Source organism: Aotus nancymaae, unplaced genomic scaffold, assembly GCF_030222135.1.
Source record: "Aotus nancymaae isolate 86718 unplaced genomic scaffold, 86718_ANA_hifiasm-v0.15.2.pri h1tg000016l, whole genome shotgun sequence".
Lineage (NCBI taxonomy): Eukaryota > Metazoa > Chordata > Mammalia > Primates > Aotidae > Aotus > Aotus nancymaae.
The window spans coordinates 64,631,546-64,650,796 of NW_026988428.1; the positions used below are offsets into that span (position 1 = coordinate 64,631,546).

The 19,251-nt window shown below is 44.0% G+C and overlaps 1 protein-coding gene and 2 pseudogenes across 1 annotated transcript; 2 read left to right on the top strand and 1 right to left on the bottom strand.

Moving 5' to 3' along the window:
* The first annotated feature begins 832 nt into the window (after positions 1 to 832).
* On the top strand, positions 833 to 2,051 carry LOC105732609 (prolyl hydroxylase EGLN2-like; annotated as a pseudogene).
* A 9,348-nt stretch (positions 2,052 to 11,399) lies between these two features.
* Positions 11,400 to 12,839, bottom strand: LOC105709155 (phosphate-regulating neutral endopeptidase PHEX-like). Its single transcript, XM_064376802.1, is given in 1 exon segment — positions 11,400 to 12,839. A coding segment is annotated over 1 exon segment (1,263 nt). The 5' UTR covers positions 12,663 to 12,839.
* Positions 12,840 to 13,411: 572 nt separating this feature from the next.
* Positions 13,412 to 14,687, top strand: LOC105732618 (patr class I histocompatibility antigen, A-126 alpha chain-like; annotated as a pseudogene).
* Positions 14,688 to 19,251: the final 4,564 nt, after the last annotated feature.

Here is a 19,251-nt window from a genome sequence, read left to right on the forward strand (position 1 = left end):
AAGCCTGTAATCCCAGCACTTTGGGAGGCCGAGGCGGGTGGATCACGAGGTCAAGAGATCGAGACCATCCCGGTCAACATGGTGAAACCCTGTCTCTACTAATACAAAAAATTAGCTGGGCATGGTGGCACGTGCCTGTAATCCCAGCTACTCAGGATGCTGAGGCAGGAGAATTGCCTGAACCCAGGAGGCGGAGGTTGCGGTGAGCCGAGATCGCGCCATTGCACTCCAGCCTGGGTAACAAGAGCGAAACTCCGTCTCAAAAAAAAAAAAAAAAAAAAAAAAAAAAAAAAAAAAAAAGAATAATAATAATAAAATAAAAAGACAGAAAAAATAGAAGAGCATGTAATGACAAAGACTTCAATACAACAAGATTTAATTTTCCTAAATATATATGCACCCAACACTGGAGCACCCAGATTCGTAAAACAAATACCACAAGATCTAAGAAAAGATACTGATAGCAATACAATAATAGTGGGAGACTTAAATACCTCCCTGACATCAGTAGGCAGAAAATCAACAAAGAAACTCTGGGTGGCATGGCGCGCTGTGCGGCGCAGGGCAGCTGGCAAAAATGGCGGTGCCGGGGCCGGAGGAAAAAGCTCACCACCCTGAAGGGTCCCTTCCCAAGCCCTTAGGGATGGCAGAGGACTTGGAGACCTGCAATCGATCCCTGGGGCGTGAGAAGAGCTCTCGCTGTTTGCCCTGCCTCACCCTGCCCCACACCAGGCCCAGTGGCCCCCAGCTGCATCAAGTGGAGGCGGAGGAGGGTGGCACCATGGGACCGGGTGGTGCCCTCCATGCCTGAGGGAATGAAGACACTGCTGCCATGGACAGCCCGTGCCAGCCGCAGCCCCTAAGTCAGGCTCTCCCTCAGTTACCGGGGTCTTCGTCAGAGCCCTTGGAGCCTGGCCGGGCCAGGATGGGGGTGGAGAGTTACCTGCCCCCTCCCTTGCTCCCCTCCTACCACTGTCCAGGAGTGCCCAGTGAGGCCTTGGCAGGGAGTGGGATACCCAGAGCCACAGCCACCTCTACCACTGCCAGCCCCCTTCGGGAGGGCTTTGGTGGGCAGGATGGTGGTGAGCTGTGGCCATTGCAGAGTGGAGGTGCTGCAGCGCTGGTCACCAAGGGGTGCCAGCACTGGCAGCCCAGGATGCCCAGCCTGAGGCCCCCAAATGGAAATGGGCCGAGGATGGTGGGGATGCCCCTTCACCCAGCAAGCGGCCTGGGCCAGGCAAGAGAACCAGGAGGCAGAGCAGCGGGAGGGTGGTATGAGCTGCAGCTGCAGCAGTGGCAGTGGTGAGGCCAGCGCTGGGCTGATGGAGGAGGTGCTGCCCTCTGCCCCTGAGCGCCTAGCCCTGGACTATATTGTGCCCTGAATGTGGTACTACGCCATCTGCGTCAAGGACAGCTTCCTGCAGGCGGCACTGGGTGGCCGCGTGTTGGCCGAGGTGGAGGCCCTCAAACGGGGTGGGCTCCTGCAAGATGGGCAGCTGGTCAGCCAGCGGGCGATCCTGCTGCGCAGCATCCGTGGGGACCAGATTGCCTGGGTGGAAGGCCACGAGCCAGGCTGCCAAAGCATCGGTGCCCTCATGGCCCACGTGGACGCTGTCATCTGCCACTGCGCAGGGCAGCTGGGCAGCTATGTCATCAACGGGCGCACCAAGGCCATGGTGGCGTCTTACCCAGGCAACGGGCTCAGCTGCGTAAGGCACATTGACAATCCCCACGGCGATGGATGCTGCATCACCTGTATCTATTACCTGAATCAGAACTGGGACGTTAAGGTGCATGGAGGCCTGCTGCAGATCTTCCCTGAGGGCCGGCTGGTGGTAGCCAACATCGACCCACTCTCTGATCGGTTGCTTATTTTCTGGTCTGACTGGCGGAACCCCCACGAGGTGAAGCCAGCGTATACCACCAGGTACACCATCAATGTCTGGTATTTTGATGCCAAGGAGCGAGCAGCAGTCAAAGACAAGTATCAGCTAGCATCAGGACAGGAAGGTGTCCAAGTACCTGTATCACAGCTGCCTACGCCCACCTAGTGGCCGGGTCCCAGAGCCGCATGGCAGACAGGTTGCCCTGACTTCAGGAGAGCCCTGCGCTCCTGCTGGTCACTCCTTCCCTGCCACTGCTGCTGCTCCTGACTCTGCCTCTGTCCTGCCTGGCGTGGAAGGCTCTGTCTGTCGCTGAGGACCAAGGAGCAGAAGAGACCTCTGTTGCCCCATGATGGGGCTGGGGTTGTGACCGGGACAGGGGGCAGCCTTGGAGGCCACCATTACCAAGTGAGGCTGGGAGCCTGGGTCCTACCCTGTCTGGTCATGACCCTATTAGGTGTGGAGAGCTGGGAGGAGGCACTGTCACTTCCCACCAGGAGGCAGGATTTGGGGTTGTGGTGAGTCATGGCCTCTTGCTGGCAATGGTGTGTGGGGAGTACCCCCAAGCCCTCTCACTCATCCAGCCTGGAATGTGAAGTGACTCCCCAACCCCTGTGACCATGGCAGGCACCTTTGGGACTGGGCTGCCATTGCTTGGGCAGAGTAGAAGGTGCCAGGAGGAGCATGGTTGTGGAAGTCCTATCAGCCAAGAAATAAAAGTTTACCTCAGGAAAAAAAAAAAAAAAAAGAAACTCTGAACTTAAACTAGACTATAGATAAAATGGACCTAATACATATTTAGAGAACATTCTATGCAACTACTGTGGGATATACATTCTTCTCATCTGCACATGAAACAGTCTCTAAAATGGACCATATGCTTGGCCATAAACCAAGTCTCAATAAATTTTTTAAAAATGAAATCATATCAAGTATCTTCTCAGACCACAGCAGAAAAAAATTAGAAACAATACCAAGAGAGTGGGAACTCTTGAAACTACACAGTTACATGGAACTGAACCACTTTCTCCTGAAGAACTGTAAGTAAACAATGAAATAATGGCACAATTAACAAATTATTTGAAACAAAAGAAAATGCAGACACAACAAACCAAAATCTCTGGGATATAGCAAAAGCTGTGCTAAGAGGAAAGGTTAAAGTGAACATAAAAAAGACAGAAAGATCCCAAATAAACACAAGAAGCTAGAAAAACAAGAACAAACCCAAAGATAGCAGAATAAATAACAAAGATTAGAGCAGAACTAAATGCGATTGAGCATAAAAATGATATGAAAGATCAATGAGATAAAAAGTTGGTTATTACGCCAGGCGCGGTGGCTCACGCCTGTAATCTCAGCACTTTGGGAGGCCGAGGCGGGTGGATCACGAGGTCAAGAGATGAGACCATCCTGGTCAACATGGTGAAACCCCGTCTCTACTAAAAATACAAAAAATTAGCTGGGCATGGTGGCGCATGCCTGTAATCCCAGCTACTCGGGAGGCTGAGGCAGGAGAATTGCCTGAACCCAGGAGGCGGAGGTTGCGGCGAGCACTCCACCCTGGGTAACAAGAGAGAAACTCGGTCTCAAAAAAAAAAAAAAAAAAAAAAGTTGGTTATTTGAAAAAACAAATAATATTGAAAGACTACTAGCTAGATTAACCAAAAACAAGGAGAAGATTCAAATAAGTACAATTAGACACGATAAAATGACATTATAACTGATACCACAGAAATAAAAAAAGATCAGCAGAGATCACTAAAAAGAATAGCTCTATGTGCATAAACTAGAAAACTAGAGGGAATGAAGAAATTCCTGGAACCATACAACCTCCCAAGATTGAACCAGAAAGAAATCCTGAACATACCAATAATAAATTATAAAATCAAATTAGTACCTAAAAATCTTAAAAAAAAAAAAAAAAAAAGCCAAGATCACACTGATTTACAGCTGAATTTTATCAAACATACAGAGACGAGCTGGTACAAATCTTACTGAAACTCTTACAAAAAACTGGGGAGGAGACATGCTGCAAATCCACTACGAATCCCTGATACCAAAATCAGGCAAGGATACAACAACAAAAAAGATGAACACAGATACCAAAGTCCTCAACAAATATTAGCAAACGGAATCTATCAGCACATCAAAAGATAAATCGTCACAGTCAGTGGGCTTCATTCCAGGGATGCAAACATGGCTCAACATATGCTAGTCAATTAATGTGAGACATCGTATCAACAAATGCAGGACAAAAAAACAATCATTTCAACTGATGCTGAAAAAGCGCTTGATAAAATTCAACATCTTTTTGTAATAAAACCCCTCAACCGCCAGGTGCGGTGGCTCACACCTGTAATCCCAGCACTTTGGGAGGCCGAGGCGGGTGGATCACGAGGTCAAGAGATCAAGACCATCCTGGTCAGCATGGTGAAACCCCATCTCTACTAAAAATACAAAAAATTAGCTGGGCGTGGTGGTGCACGCCTGTAGTCCTAGCTACTCGGGAGGCTGAGGCAGGAGAATTGCTTGAACCCAGGAGGTGGAGATTGCAGTGAGCCGAGATTGTGCCACTGCACTCCAGCCTGGCGCCTGGAGACAGCAAGACTGTCTCAAAAAAACAAAAAACAAGAAAACCCTCAACCAATGAGGCGTCAAAGGAACATACATCAAAATAATAAGAGCCATATATGGCAAACCCACAGACAACATCATACTGAATGATGGAAAGTTGTAAACATTTCCTCTAAGAACTGCAACAAGAAAAGGATGTCCACTCTCACCACTCCTACTCAACATAGTGCTGGACTCCCAACCAGAGCAATGAGGCAGGAGAAATAAATAAAAGGGATCCAAACTGGAAAAAAGGAAACCGAATTATCTCTGTTTACTGATTAAAGAAAACCATAAAGCCTCCTCCAAAAGACTCATAGACCTGAAAATGACTTCAACAAAGCTTCAGGATACAAAATCAGCATATAAAAATCAGTAGCATTTCTATATATCAATAATGTTCAATCTGAGAACCAAATCAAGCTCAATCTCATTTACAATAGCCAGGAAAAAGTCAAATACCTAGAAATACATGTATCCAAGGAGGTGAAACATCTCTACAAGGAGAACTACAAAACACTGGTGAAAGAAATTGTAGATGACATAAACAAATAAAAAAAAATCTATAATCATGAATTGGAAGAATCAATATAGTTAAAATGACCATATTACCCAGAGTAATCTATAGAGTCTGAGAAATAGGGGTTTAAAAACAATTCTAAGATTCACATGGAACAAAGAAAAATCTGAACAGCCAAAGCAGTCCTAAGGAAAAAGAACAAATTCAGAGGCATTACATTACCTGACTTAAAATTATATCACAAGTCTATAGTAACTAAAGCAGCATGGTACTGGTACAAATATAGACAATTAGATCAGTGAAACAGAATAAGAGAACCTAGAAATAAAGCTAGATAGCTACAACCAACTGATCTTTGACAAAGTTGATAAAAATAAATAATGGGGGCTGGGTGCAGTGACTCACACTTGTAATCCCAGCACTTTGGGAGGCTGATCTGAACAGATCATGAAATCAGGAGTTGGAGACCAGCCTGACCAACATGGTGAAACTCTGTCTGTACTTAAAATACAAAAATTAGCCGAATGTGGTGGTGTGCGCCTGCAATTCCAGCTACTCCATAGGCTGAGGCAGGAGAGTCACTTGAACCCTGGAGCTGGAGGTTGCAGTGAGCTGAGATAGCGCCACTGCACTCCAGACTGGGTGACAGACCAAGACTCTGTCTCAAATAAATAAATAAATAAATAATAGGGAAAGGACACCCTGTTTAATAAATGGTGCTGGGAAAATTGGATTGCCATGTGCAGAAGACTGAAACTGGATTCCTATCTCTCAGTATATTAAACATTAACTCAAGATGGATTAAAGACCTAAATCAAAGACCTAAAACCATAAAAAGCCTAGAAGAAAACCTAGGAAAATGTCTTCAGGACATCAGCCTAGGTAAATAATTTATGAAAATTATGAAATTTATGAAAAAGACTCCAAAAACAAATACAACGATAAAAACAAAAGTAGGCAAATGAGACTGAATTAAACTAAAATGCTTCTGCATAGTAAAAGAAATAACATTCAGAATGAGAGAAAATATTTGCGAATTATTCTTCCGATAAAAGATTAATACTCAGAATCAACAAGGAATTCAATAAATAAAAAAAAAACAACCCCATTAAAAACTGGGCAAAAGACATGAACAAATATTCTTCAAAAGAATCAATAGCAGCTGAAAAACACATGAGAAAAATGCTCAACATCACTAATCATCAGAGAAATGCAAATTAAAACACTAGTCAGAATGGCCATTATTGTTATTATTATTTTTTAACTGTAAAGATTGGTACCTGAAATTATATATGAACATCAATTACAGCTGTATAGAAAGAGAGAAAAACAAATTAACAAACTGTAACAGAAATATGTATTACGTAGCAATATTATGAGTGCATTTTCTCTGTTTCCCACATTTTCTGCCAAAACCTTCAGAATATGATTGTAACTGATAGAAAATTCAAGTATGTTCTTGGGCTCAGAACACTTTCTGGGAAATTTTCTCACAGGAATTTCCTTCAAAAATATTAACTGGGCGAGAGATCCAAGATGGCTGATCACTAGCAGCTTGGGCTCATAGCTCCCAGTGAAAGCGCAGAGAACGAGAGGATGCCACACTTTCAGACGAATATTTGTTGCTCACGGACCAAGAGATTCCCAGTGGAGGAGCCCCATGGGTCACCAGAGCGACTCTTGTGGCCGGAGCGGCGGTTTTGCTGGCGCCTTAGCGCAGCAGTTCTCGGTGCAGAGTCCGGAGATTCCTGGGCAGAAAAGCGCCATCAATCTTAACACCGCTGTTTTGGCTGGCGCAGTGGATTGCTCAGATTTCGGCGCTGGGAATCAACAAGTTGGACGTCCGCTCAGAGACCTAGTTAGAAAGTCAGTAATAACAAAGATGACAAAGGGATAAATATATAATGAGGGAAGAAACCAGCCTAAAAAGGCAGAGAATACTCAAAATCAGAATGCCTCTCCCTCTACAGGGGATCGCAATTCCTCATCAGTAACGGAACAAGGCTTAATGGAAAATGAGTGTGTTCCAATAACAGAAGCAGGTTTCAAAAGGTGGGTGATAAGAAACTTCCGTGAATTAAAAGAACTTGTTTCAACCCAATGCAAAGAAACTAAGAACCTTGAAAAAAGGTTTGAAGAAATGTTAACGAGAATGGACAATTTAGAGAGGAATATAAGCGAATTGATGGAGCTGAAAAACACAACACGAGAACTTCACGAAGTATGCACAAGTTTAAACAGTCAAATTGATCAAGCAGAAGAAAGGATATCAGAAGTCGAGGACAAGCTCAGTGAAATGAAATGAGAAGACAAGATTGGAGAAAAAAGGATAAAAAGGAATGAGCAAAGTCTCCAGGAAATATGGGACTATGTGAAAAGACCTAATTTACGTTTGATAGGTGTACCTGAATGTGACGAAGAGAATGAATCCAAGTTGGAAAATACTCTTCAGGATATCATTCAGGAAAACTTTCCCAACCTAGCAAGGCAGGGTAATATTCAACTCCAGGTAATACAGAGAACACCACAAAGATATTCTTCAAGAAGACCAACCCCAAGGCACATAATCGCCAGATTTATTAGGGTTGAAATGAAGGAGAAAATACTAAGGGCAGCCAGAGAGAAAGGTCAGGTTACCCATAAAGGGAAACCTATCAGACTTACAGCAGATCTCTCAGCAGAAACCCTACAAGCCGGAAAAGAGTGGGGACCAATATTTAACATCCTTAAAGAAAAGAGCTTTCAACCCAGAATTTCATATCCAGCCAAACTAAGCTTTATAAGCGAAGGAAAAATTAAATCTTTTGTGAACAAACAAGTACTTAGAGAGTTCACCACCACCAGGCCTGCTTTACAAGAGCTTCTGAAAGAAGCACTATACATATAAAGGAACAATCAATATCAGCCTTTCCAAAAATATATCAAAAAGCAAAGAGCATTAACACAATGAAAAATTTACACCAACTAATGGGCAAAACAGCCAGCTAGCATCAAATGGCAGTATTAAACTTATATATATTCTAATTGGATAAAAAGCCAAAACTCATTGGTATGCTGCATCCAGACCCATCTCACATGCAATGATACACAAAGACTCAAAACAAAGAGAAGGAGGAAGATTTACCAACCAAACAGAGAGTAAAAATAAACAAACAAAAAGCAGGAGATGCAATTCTCGCCTCTGATAAAGTAGACTTTAAAGCAACAAAGAGCAAAAGAGGCAAAGAAGGACATTACATAATGGCAAAAGGATCAATGTAACAAGAAGAGCTAACAATTCTATAGATCAACGAGACAGAAAATTAACAAGGACATCCAGGACTTGAACTCAGACCCAGAACAAGTAAACTTAATAAACATTTATAGAACTCTCCACTTCAAATACACAAAACATACATTACCACCTCACACCTATTCCAAAAGTGACTACATAATTGGAAGTAAATCACTCCTCAGTAATTGCATAGCATTTCACAGACTTAAATGAAATATTGGTTGGCTGCTTGTTTGTTATTTTCTTCCCTTATTCCTTCCTGTCTACATCATTAAGTATAATTATTGGTATAAAAGAGGTTTTCAATACCCATTACTAAACTGCAGTGTAGCCTGGGCAAGAAAGCAATACTTCCATTCTCTCTCTCTCTTTCTCTTCCTTTTTCTTCCTTTTCTTCATTCTTTTTTTTCCTTTCTTTCTTTCTCCCAAAAAAAAAAGCGACCAACTTTGCAAAAAAAAAAAAAGAAAGAGACTCAGTTTCTCAAGAATAAGGTAGAATATGGGTTTCACCAGATTGTTGCAAAGATTGAATCGAATATTGTGCAATTAACAATGCAAAGCATAGTGCTCAGTACATAGCTAACATTCTAAAATGTATGATGAGGAATGGTGTGCAAAAAAGAAAAAGAAAAAATATTAACCTTCAAAAGCAGTATCAATGATATCAGTTTTTACTTTTAGAAGACTTGCTAATCGTAATAATATTTTGATAATTTTAAATATTTCAAAAGGCCCTTGAATAAGAAAAAGAATTGAAGCCCAGCAACTATTGGGAAAGTTCTGTTTGTTGTAGAAGCTGAAACAAGAAGGAATTCACATGATTATTTTCAAGCCTCTTGTAATCTCCAAAATGAAAAAATTAAATTCAGCAAGGGACAATACTTGGCTAAAAAGCCTCTTGTCCTTTCAATTACTGGAAAAAGTCTAGGTCAAGTTGATGATGACTTTCAACCAATTCCATCTCCTGACTTTCAATGGTGTGACCTTTGGGGAATTAATTGGGACTCGTGTGTCATTTCCTAGCTACAGCTGTCCCAATCATAAAATTCAGGAGGACCTACGTTTCTCTTCTTGAACATCCTATTCCAGATCCACAGACTAAATGGAAGAAGAAAGTTCTTACCACCAGCACCCTCCAAAGATGGGGAACCTATAATAAGGGCAGAACAGGGAAATGTGTTCAGCTTCTCTGTAGGGCGAGTACACGTTTATAAGACACTACATAGGAATGCAAATGATCCGTAGTATAGGCCTCAGGCTACATGTAAAAATAAGCAGATGAGGCCGGGTGTGGTGGCTCACGCCTGTAATCCCAGCACTTTGGGAGGCCAAGGCGGGTGGATCACGAGGTCAAGAGATCGAGACCATCCTGGTCAACAAGATGAAACCCCGTCTCTACTAAAAATACAAAAAATTAGCTGGGCATGGTGGCGCGTGCCTGTAATCCCAGCTACTCAGGAGGCTGAGGCAGGAGAATTGCCTGAACCCAGGAGGCGGAGGTTGCGGTGAGCCGAGATTGCGCCATTGCACTCCAGCCTGGGTAACAAGAGCGAAACTCCGTCTCAAAAAAAAAAAAAAAAAAAAAGCAGATGAAAAATACTGAAGCACTAATTGTGATACTTTCCTTACTGTGCCAGTAGGAAGTGTAAATTCTAGGACACCCTTCATTTAATTTAAATCCATTTAAAAATACTCAGAGATATATCCAAATATCTATTAGAAAGATTTTATGCTAGGCACCCAAAGGATTTTCTGAATAGTTAATGGAATCCATATTTTGTAGCTACATCTTCCCCTCTTCAAACAGCAAAGCAATATGCAAGACTGGTGTGTTTAGATGGCTTTGCCCAAAAGTAATGTGTGTATATACATGTAGGCATACTTTTTACGTTGGAGTAAAAGGAACTGTGGTCCTTGGCATTAAAAGTAATGGCAAAAATAAAAAATAAAATAAAATAAAAAATGAAAAAACACCAAAACAAAACAAAAAAAGTAATGGCAAAAACCACAATTACTTTTGCACCAACCTAATATACAGGGGTGATGTTCAAAATGTTTATTAATCCACGTATACAGTGTACCACGGAAGATGCAATTCCCACAGACAGCTATGTGAAGGTGGGTGTGAGGGAGTTACAGCCAGTGCACTAGCACTGGAACCAGATGTTCCATCTCCACACTGGGCCTGGTCTTGGTCTGCTCTGGCGAGTGGAGCAGTCTGGATGAAAGCCAGTGTGAGAGAATTACAGAGCCTGGCAGGAAGGTTGGGTTGCACCAGGGTGCCCCACCTCCAATGCTCACTCTTAGTAGCTCTCCAGTGCCATGATGGCCAGGGGTCCATCATGAGAGAGTTGAGTGCAATGTTTTGTGTTTTTTAACAAATAGAAAGAGGCTGGGCGTTCTGGCTCATGCCTATAATCCCAGCACTTTGGGAGGCTGAGGCAGGTGGATCATGAGGCCAGCAGTTCAAGACCAGCCTGGCCAATATGGTGAAACCACGTCTCTACTAAAAATACAAAAAAATTAGCTGGGCGTGGTGGCATGAGCCTGTAGTCCCAGCCGCTCGGGAGGCTGAGGCAGGAGAACCACTTGAACCTGGGAGACCGAAGTTGCAGTGAGCCGAGATTGCGCTACTCCAGCCTGGGTGACAGAGCAAGACTCTATGTCTCAAAAAAAAAAAAAGAAATAATTATTTTAGTATTTTAACAACCTTTTTCTGCAGCATTCCAGCATTCCATCTGAATATCACCTTACTCTTGCATAGTGACACTCTCGGCCATGTACACACACACACACGCATGCACACAGACACACACACATGAGTGTTTCACTGGCCAAAGCAAACCAGACCCACCCCAGAGAATCTTACATAGGTTCACATATCTACATATCCCTATATGCACATTTATATGTATGTATGTGTGTATTACTCAGCAGAAATTTAGCCTCTGAAAAATTTCTCATTTCCAATTCTCCTAAGTAAACAGAGGCCAGCCATGATTCTGACTTTAGTCCTTACTGCAATTTTCCATTGGCTTTCACAAGAATAAGTAAGTCCTGAATTGTGCTGGTTATTCTCCTACAGTCTTTCAGCTGCACGCTGACCCTTTCACTTTGTTCCATAATGCTGGAGACTGGAAATCTGAAAACTGTTTCCCAAACTCCTTTGCCAATTAGCTTCTGCTTTGAGGTCTTCATTAACACAAGTATCATTCATTATAAACTCTGGATAGCCAACTTTTGCCAAAACAGCTCTCGTCTTTTCTCTGGCTTTCCTTTTCGTCCCTGCATCCATCCACTCATTTTCTTTCTCTAGCATGTCAATAAAGGCCCAGCGAATGCCCTCAACCAATTCCTCCATCATCTCCTTCTTATCTTTCTGCAAGTGCACATCTACAAGCATCTTTCCAACAACATAAGGGAGGGTGCTTTCAATAACGTTAACACATTTGTCCCATTGAGGCAGCAAAGTTGTGGTCCCCTGGATTACCCTTGAGAATTTCAGCCATTTATACTGAAAGCGCCTGCTAAGGTTTGGAATTCTGGAATAAACCATTCTCCACAACAAATAATTGGTAATGGTCTTCTTTCTCTCAGACCCTAATATCCTAAACAAATCTTTAAAATACTGAGGGATGCAAACCACCACGTTCTCTGAGGGGCCGATGTCTTTCAGATAGGGGTAGAGTCTCGTGTCAATGACCTTCTTGATGTAGGCCGGCCAGTCGAACTGGGGAATCATAGCACTCAGTTCAGAAATGTTCATTTTGTTGTACATGGCCTCACTAGTTCGGTTTTCATGTGGAATCATTATCTCAGCTATCTTAATTTCCAATCTAAGCACTGACTTCATGTCACGCTCTGCTCTGGAACTGTTAGCTCCTAAAAGCACAGCAGTATCCACCATGAACTTATAAAGGGCATCCCGATAAGACTTGGCTTCTGTACTGTTATCAAGGTAGTCTTCCCTCATGGCTAGGGAGAGTGTCGCTTGGTCCAGCTTCAAGATATGTTCATTGGATGCCTTGTCATCAGGGGACACATACAAATGGATGAACATGGAATTGCTGTATTGACCACGAAATGTTGCAAGTGTCTGTAGAAGGCTGAACTTTCTCTCTGACCAAACCCCTTCAGGACCAATATTAGATTCAAGCACGGGCCAGCGGAAAGGTGAATGCCGCAGGATGTGTAGCAGTGGCTTGGCATCTGCTTTTTCAATGGCCTTCTCATTCATGCGGGATGAATAAAGGATTTTGGCTTTCTATATGGCTTCGATGTCCCGCCTTCTACTGATTGATTTCTCCAAAAGTGCCTTCAACTTGAGGTCAACATTATGTCTCAGCCAAGGATAAACCCCATAGCTTGGCATATCTTTGGGAATTGGATTATTGCTTATCCAGCCATCACAAGCGAACCGGAAGAAATTATCACAAGGATCCACAGACAGATTTACTTTACTTAAGATGGCAGCAGCAGCTTCGATGCATTCTGGCTTCAGGCAGTACTCCTGTTTAGCTTGGAGACTTAAGAATCCTTGACTCACTGAAAAAACAGACCAAAATAAATGGCTGACTCGTAGCAGACCACCATAGAGTAAACCACCCTTGGAAACATACGCAAGACATTTGATATCAGTTCATCCTTCTCAGTGTTGATGCAGTATTCAAAAACCCACTTGGTTCAATGTCACGGAACCAAACTCTAGTTGCTAGCTAAATAACTTTGGTAAGACTGTGGGTTGCTTTGACCAGAATGGCCATTATTAAAAAGTGAAAAAACAACAGATGCTGGCATGGATGTGAACAGGGTATACTTAGACACCATTGGTGGGAATGTAAATTAGTTCTTAGTATGGAGAAATCTCAAAGAACTAAACAGAACTACCATTCAATGCAGCAACCCCACCACTGGATATCTACCCAAAGGAAAGGAAATCATCATATAAAAAAGACACGGCCGGGCGTGGTGGCTCACGCCTGTAATCCAAGCACTTTGGAGGCCAAGGCGGGCGGATCACCTGAGGTCAGGAGTTCAAGACCAGCCTGACCAAAATAGTGAAACTCCATCTTAAAAAAAAAGAAAAAAAGGACACCGGCGAGATTCTCCCCAGGCGCCGAGGATGGGGTCATGACGCCCCGAACCCTCCTCCTGCTGCTCTCAGGGGCCCTGGCCCTGACCCAGACCCGAGCGGGCTCCCACTGCATGAGGTATTTCCAGACCGGCGTGTCCCGGCCTGGCCGCGGGGAGCCCCGCTTCATCGAAGTCGGCTACGTGGACGACACGCAGATCATGAGGCTCGACAGCGACGCCGCGATTGCGAGGCTGGAGCCGCGGGCGCCGTGGGTGGAGCAGGAGGGGCCGGAGTATCGGGACTGGAACGCACGGAACGCCAAGGTCTCCGCACAGACTCAGCGAGTGAGTCTGCAGAACCAGAGCGCGGCGGGGTCTCACACCTACCAGGGGATGTGTGGCTGCGACCCGGGGCCAGACGGGCGCCTCCTCCGCGGGTATAACCAGTTCGCCTACGATGGCAAGGATTACATCGCCCTGAACGAGGACTTGCGATCCTGAACCGCCGCAGACGCAGCGCCTCACATCGCCCAGCGCAAGCGGGGAGCGGCCAATGAGGCGGAGCAACAGAGAGCCCACCTGGAGGGCAGGTGCGTGGAGTGGCTCTGCAGATACCTGGACAACGGGAAGGAGACGCTGCAGCGCGCGGAGCCCCCCAAGACACAAGTGACCCACCGCCCCATCTCTGACCATGAGGCCACCCTGAGGTGCTGGGCCCTCGGCTTCTACCCTGCAGAGATCACACTGACCTGGCAGGGGGATGGGGAGGACCAGACCCAGGACATGGAGCTCGTGGAGACCAGGCCGGCAGGGGACAGAAACTTCCAGAAGTGGGCTGCTGTGGTGGTGCCTTCTGGAGAGGAGCAGAGATACACGTGCCATGTGCAGCATGAGGGGCTGCCAGAGACCCTCACCCCGAGATGGGAGCCGTCTTCCCAGCCCACCGTCCTCATCGTGGGCATCGTTGCTGGCCTGGTTGTCCTTGGAGCTGTAGTCACTGGAGCTGTGGTCGCTGCTCTGATGTGGAGGAATAAGAGCTCAGATAAAAAGGGAGTAAGCTACTCTCAGGCTGCAAGCAGTGGCAGTGCCCAGGGCTCTGATGTATCTCTCACGGCTGGTAACGTGTGAGACAGCTGCCTTGTGTGGTACTGAGAGGCAAGATTTATCCACACCTTCCATTTGTGACTTCAAGAACCTTGACTTCTCTTACTGCAAAGGCATCTGAATGTGTCTGTGTCCCTATAGGCATAGTGTGAGAAGGTGGGGAGACCAGCCCAGCCCCGTGTCCGTCATGATCCCCTTCCCCACGCTGACCTGCATTCCTTCCCTGGTCACCTTTCCTGTTCTAGAGACGTGGGACTGTGATGTCTCCATCTCTGTCTCAACTTTATGGTTCACTGAGCTATAACTTCTTATTTTCCTATTAACATTAGAATCTGTATATAATTTACTTTTTCAAAATATTTCTATGAGACATTTATGGGTTAATTAAAAGAGAAAATTCCTGAAATTTGAGAGAAAAAATAAATGGAAGACCTGAGAACCTTCAAAAAAAAAAAAAAAAAAAAAAAGACACCAGCACACATATGTTTATTGCAGCAGTATTCACAATAGCAAAGTCATAAAACCAACCTAAGTGTCCATCAGTGGCTGATTGGATAAAGATATTGTGGTCTACATACACCATGGAATACGATGCAGCTATAGAGAAGAATGAACTCATGTCTCTTGCGGCAACATGGGTGGAACTGGAGGCCATTATCCTAAGTGAACAAACTCAGAAACAGAAAATCACACATCACATGTTCTTTCTTACAAGTGGGAGCTCGACAATGGGTACACATGGGCATAAAGGCAGAAATAAGGGCACTGGAGACTCCCAGGTAGGGAGGTAGAGGTTGAAAAATTGCCTATTGATTATAATGTTCAATATTTGGATGATGAGTACACTAGAAGCCCCATCCTTACCATTAGCTGTATACCCATCGAACAAACATGCACATGTATCCCGAGTTTAAAATTAACCCAAAAAATGGGCTGGGCGCTGTGGCTCGTACCTGTAATCTCAGCACCTTGGGAGGCTGAGGAGGGCTGATCACGAGGTTAGGGGTTTGAGACCATCCTGGCCAACATGGTGAAAACCCATCTCCACTAAAACTACAAAAATTAGCTGGGCATGGTGGCACGTGCCTGTAATCCCAGTTACTCGTGAGGCTGAGGCAGGAGAATTGTTTGAATCGGGACCTGGGAGGTGGAGGTTGTGGTGAGCCAAGATGGTGCCACCGCACTCCAGCCTGGGCTACAGAGTGAGACTCTGTCTCAAAATTAACCCAAAAAAGGAGATCTGAACAAGTCAGGGAAGTCAATGAAAGCTTTTCTGCGGAATAACATTTGAGTTCACAGCCGGGCGCGGTGGCTCAAGCCTGTAATCCCAGCACTTTGGGAGGCCGAGGCGGGTGGATCACGAGGTCAAGAGATCGAGACCATCCTGGTCAACATGGTGAAACCCCGTCTCTACTAATACAAAAAATTAGCTGGGCATGGTGGTGCGTGCCTGTAATCCCAGCTACCCAGGAGGCTGAGGCAGGAGAATTGCCTGAACCCAGGAGGCGGAGGTTGCGGTGAGCCGAGATCGCGCCATTGCACTCCAGCCTGGGTAACGAGAGCGAAACTCCGTCTCAAAAAAAAAAAAAAATAAATAAAATAAATAAAATAAATAAAATAAAAAAAACCATTTGAGTTCACTTTAAATTTACTGAAATAACAGAAAATTAACAAGGCAAAGAAGAGAAGAGCCTTCCAGGTATGAGGAAAGGCCCTGATATAGGAAAGAACATAGCAATTATGGGGGACAGAATGCCAATGCATCTAGACCCATCCCTGGACAAATATACCTGATATTTGCATAAAATTTCAGAAACATTTACATCCTGAGGTTCATTCATAGGCTCCAATATCGCTTTTCTGTCATATGATGGCCAAGAAAGAATAAAATGATATAACTTCTATGGAGGGGAATTTGGTAAAATCTACAAAATCACGTGTTTACCCTTTGACCCACCAATCTCACTTCTTGGATCCTATCTCAAAGATATGCTTGCAAAAATATGAAATGGCATATGCACATGGTTATTTGCACCATTATTTACTATAGTCAGCCTGGAGTACCATCTGAATATTCCTCAAATTCAGGTCTGGTGAGGCAGAGCAACACAATGGATTATTATGCAGATACACCAGAGAATGTGGAAGTTCTCCAAGTGTGAACTCTAGGGCACAGGGAGAAGTGAAGAAAGCAAGGTGCAGAAATTGCACACGGTATGCCATCTTTTGTACTGGGGAAATTTTCATTGGTTCACAGATATTTTAAGTAGCAAACACTGCTCTGAGTGCAGAAAATGAAACAGTTATTGCCTTGAATTATACTTCTGATGGTGCAGTTTTATTTTTCCAACCCAACATACTAATTGTAATCTCTGTGGCGCCTGTGATTTTTTTTCCTTTCTATAAACCAGAAATGCATCATCAGAACAACTTATGGCTGGGAGCAGTGGCTCACACCTGTAATCCCAGCACTATGGGAGGCTGAGATGGATGGATCACCTGAGGTCAGGAGTTCAAGACCAGCCTGGCCAACATGGTAAAACCCTGTTTCTACAAAAATACAAAAAAATCAGCCAGGCCTGATGGCATGTGCCTGTAATTCCAGCTGTTTGGGATGCTGAGGCAGGAGAATTACTTGAACCTGGGAGGTGGAGGTTGCTGTGAGCCGAGATCGCGCCATTGCACTCCAGCCTGGGTAACAAGTGAAATTCTATCTTAAAAAAAAAAAAAAAAAAATAGCCAGTCAGCACCTCCAGCCCTCCCTACCAAGATGGCTTTGTGGCAGGCCAGGTCTCACTAATGCAGGCCTCCATAACAACTGTTTCAGTACTGACTGAGTGGTTAAGTTAAATATTAAAAGCCAGTGCCCTTATTATTTTTTATTTTTATTTTTATTTGAGATGGAGTCTTGTTCTGTTGCTAGGCTGGAATGCAGTGGCGCAATCTCGGCTCACTGCAACCTCCGCCTCTTGGGTTCAAACAATTCTTCTGCCTCAGCCTCCCGAGTAGCTGGGACCACAGGCGCATGCCACCACGCCTGGTTAATTTTTGTATTTTTAGTAGAGACGGGGTTTCACCATGTTGGCCAGGATGGTATCGATCACCTGACCTCGTGATCCGCCCGCCTCTGCCTCCCAAAGTGCTGGGATTACAAGCATGAGCCACTGCACCTGGCGCCAGTGCCCTTATACAAAGGCTGGAATGTAACAAAAGCCCACCAACGGTTTTGCCTAGGCCTTTCCTGAACCTTAAAAGCATGATTAAACAAGTTTATTGGAAATCTGAAGGAACTCCCCAAACTTCCGTAATTTAGCAGGAGACAAGATAAGGGTAATCACCCCAGCATCTAGACTCATTTAGAGTAAGCAAATTTACTGAGGCTCCAGAGGAATGTCTTCAGGACTCAGGCCTTAGTTATAGATTAAAATAAGTTAATCACTTATGTCTTTAGATGAATGCACACTTACACGTAGACATATAGCTTAAAAGGTATATGAGTTCTGGAAAACTTTGTAATTTTGAGTTGGTCTGAAAATAATTTCCAGGCCTTTTCCCCATAACCGGTTACAGCGATAAAAACTCTCTTCCTCCCCAGTACATTGGCATCTTGTTATTGGCCGTGAGAAACAGCAGCTTGACCCTCGGTTTGGTCCAAGAACTTAGCTTGGTCTCTGTTGTGCTTGGATCACACTTCAAATTCTTGTGTCAAATTTTCTTCTCTCATCATTCCCCAACTTTCCTTTCAAAGGTATTAATTCCTAATAAATGTTTTGCCACCCCCACTTTGTTTTAGCATCCGCTTTTGAAAAATCCAGTCTACAACATTCCTCTTCAGATGGCCCAAGGAACAAGCTATGCTCACGGGGAGCAGGGTCCTCCCTCTAGCCCTGGGGTCACAGTTACTTTACAATTCACTATACTTCTTTCTTGCTTCAGAGCCTTCAGAAAATAAACTCTCGTTAACACAGAAAAATGACAAGCTTGCATCAGCTATCTCTGTAAGGATTCTACAGAGCCTGAAGCCCTACCAAGGATATGTAAGGATTTTAGCTGCTGCTCAACTTCAAAAAGAGAAACGCCTTGAAAGCAAAATTGAAGGGGAGGTAGGATCCATTCAGATACTGAAATATTTCCATTATTCTAAGTTACTTAAAACTATTTTTCTAGTTTTAATCATAAATATATATGCACAAAACTCTAGAGCTTTAAGATTCATAAAGCAATTACTATTAGAACTAAGAAAAGAGATAGAAAACAAAATAATAATGAAGGAATTCAATACTTTATTGACAACACTAGACAGATCAGCAAGGCAGAAAGTCTACAAAGAAACACTAGATTTAAGCTGCACTCTAGAACAAATGGGCCTAAACAAATGGGTCCAACAGGTATTTACAGAACATTCTACTCAATAACTACAGAATATACATTCTTCTCATCAGCGTATGGAATATTCTCCAAGACAGACCATATGATAGGCCATAAAACAAGTCTCAATACATTTTAAAAAATTAAAGTCGTATCAAGTATCTTCTCAGATCATGGTGGGAAAATAACCTAGAAACCAATTCCAGCAGAAACCCTCAAAACTATACAAATATATAGAAATTAAATGATCTGGTATACATATGCTGTGGATAATATGGTTTTGCTATGTCCCCACCCAAATCTCATCCTGAATTGTAGTTCCCATAATTCCTGTGTGTTGTGGGGGGACCCAATGGGAGATAATTGAATCATGAGGGTGGCTTCCCCCTACTGTTTTCATGGTAGTGAATAAGTCT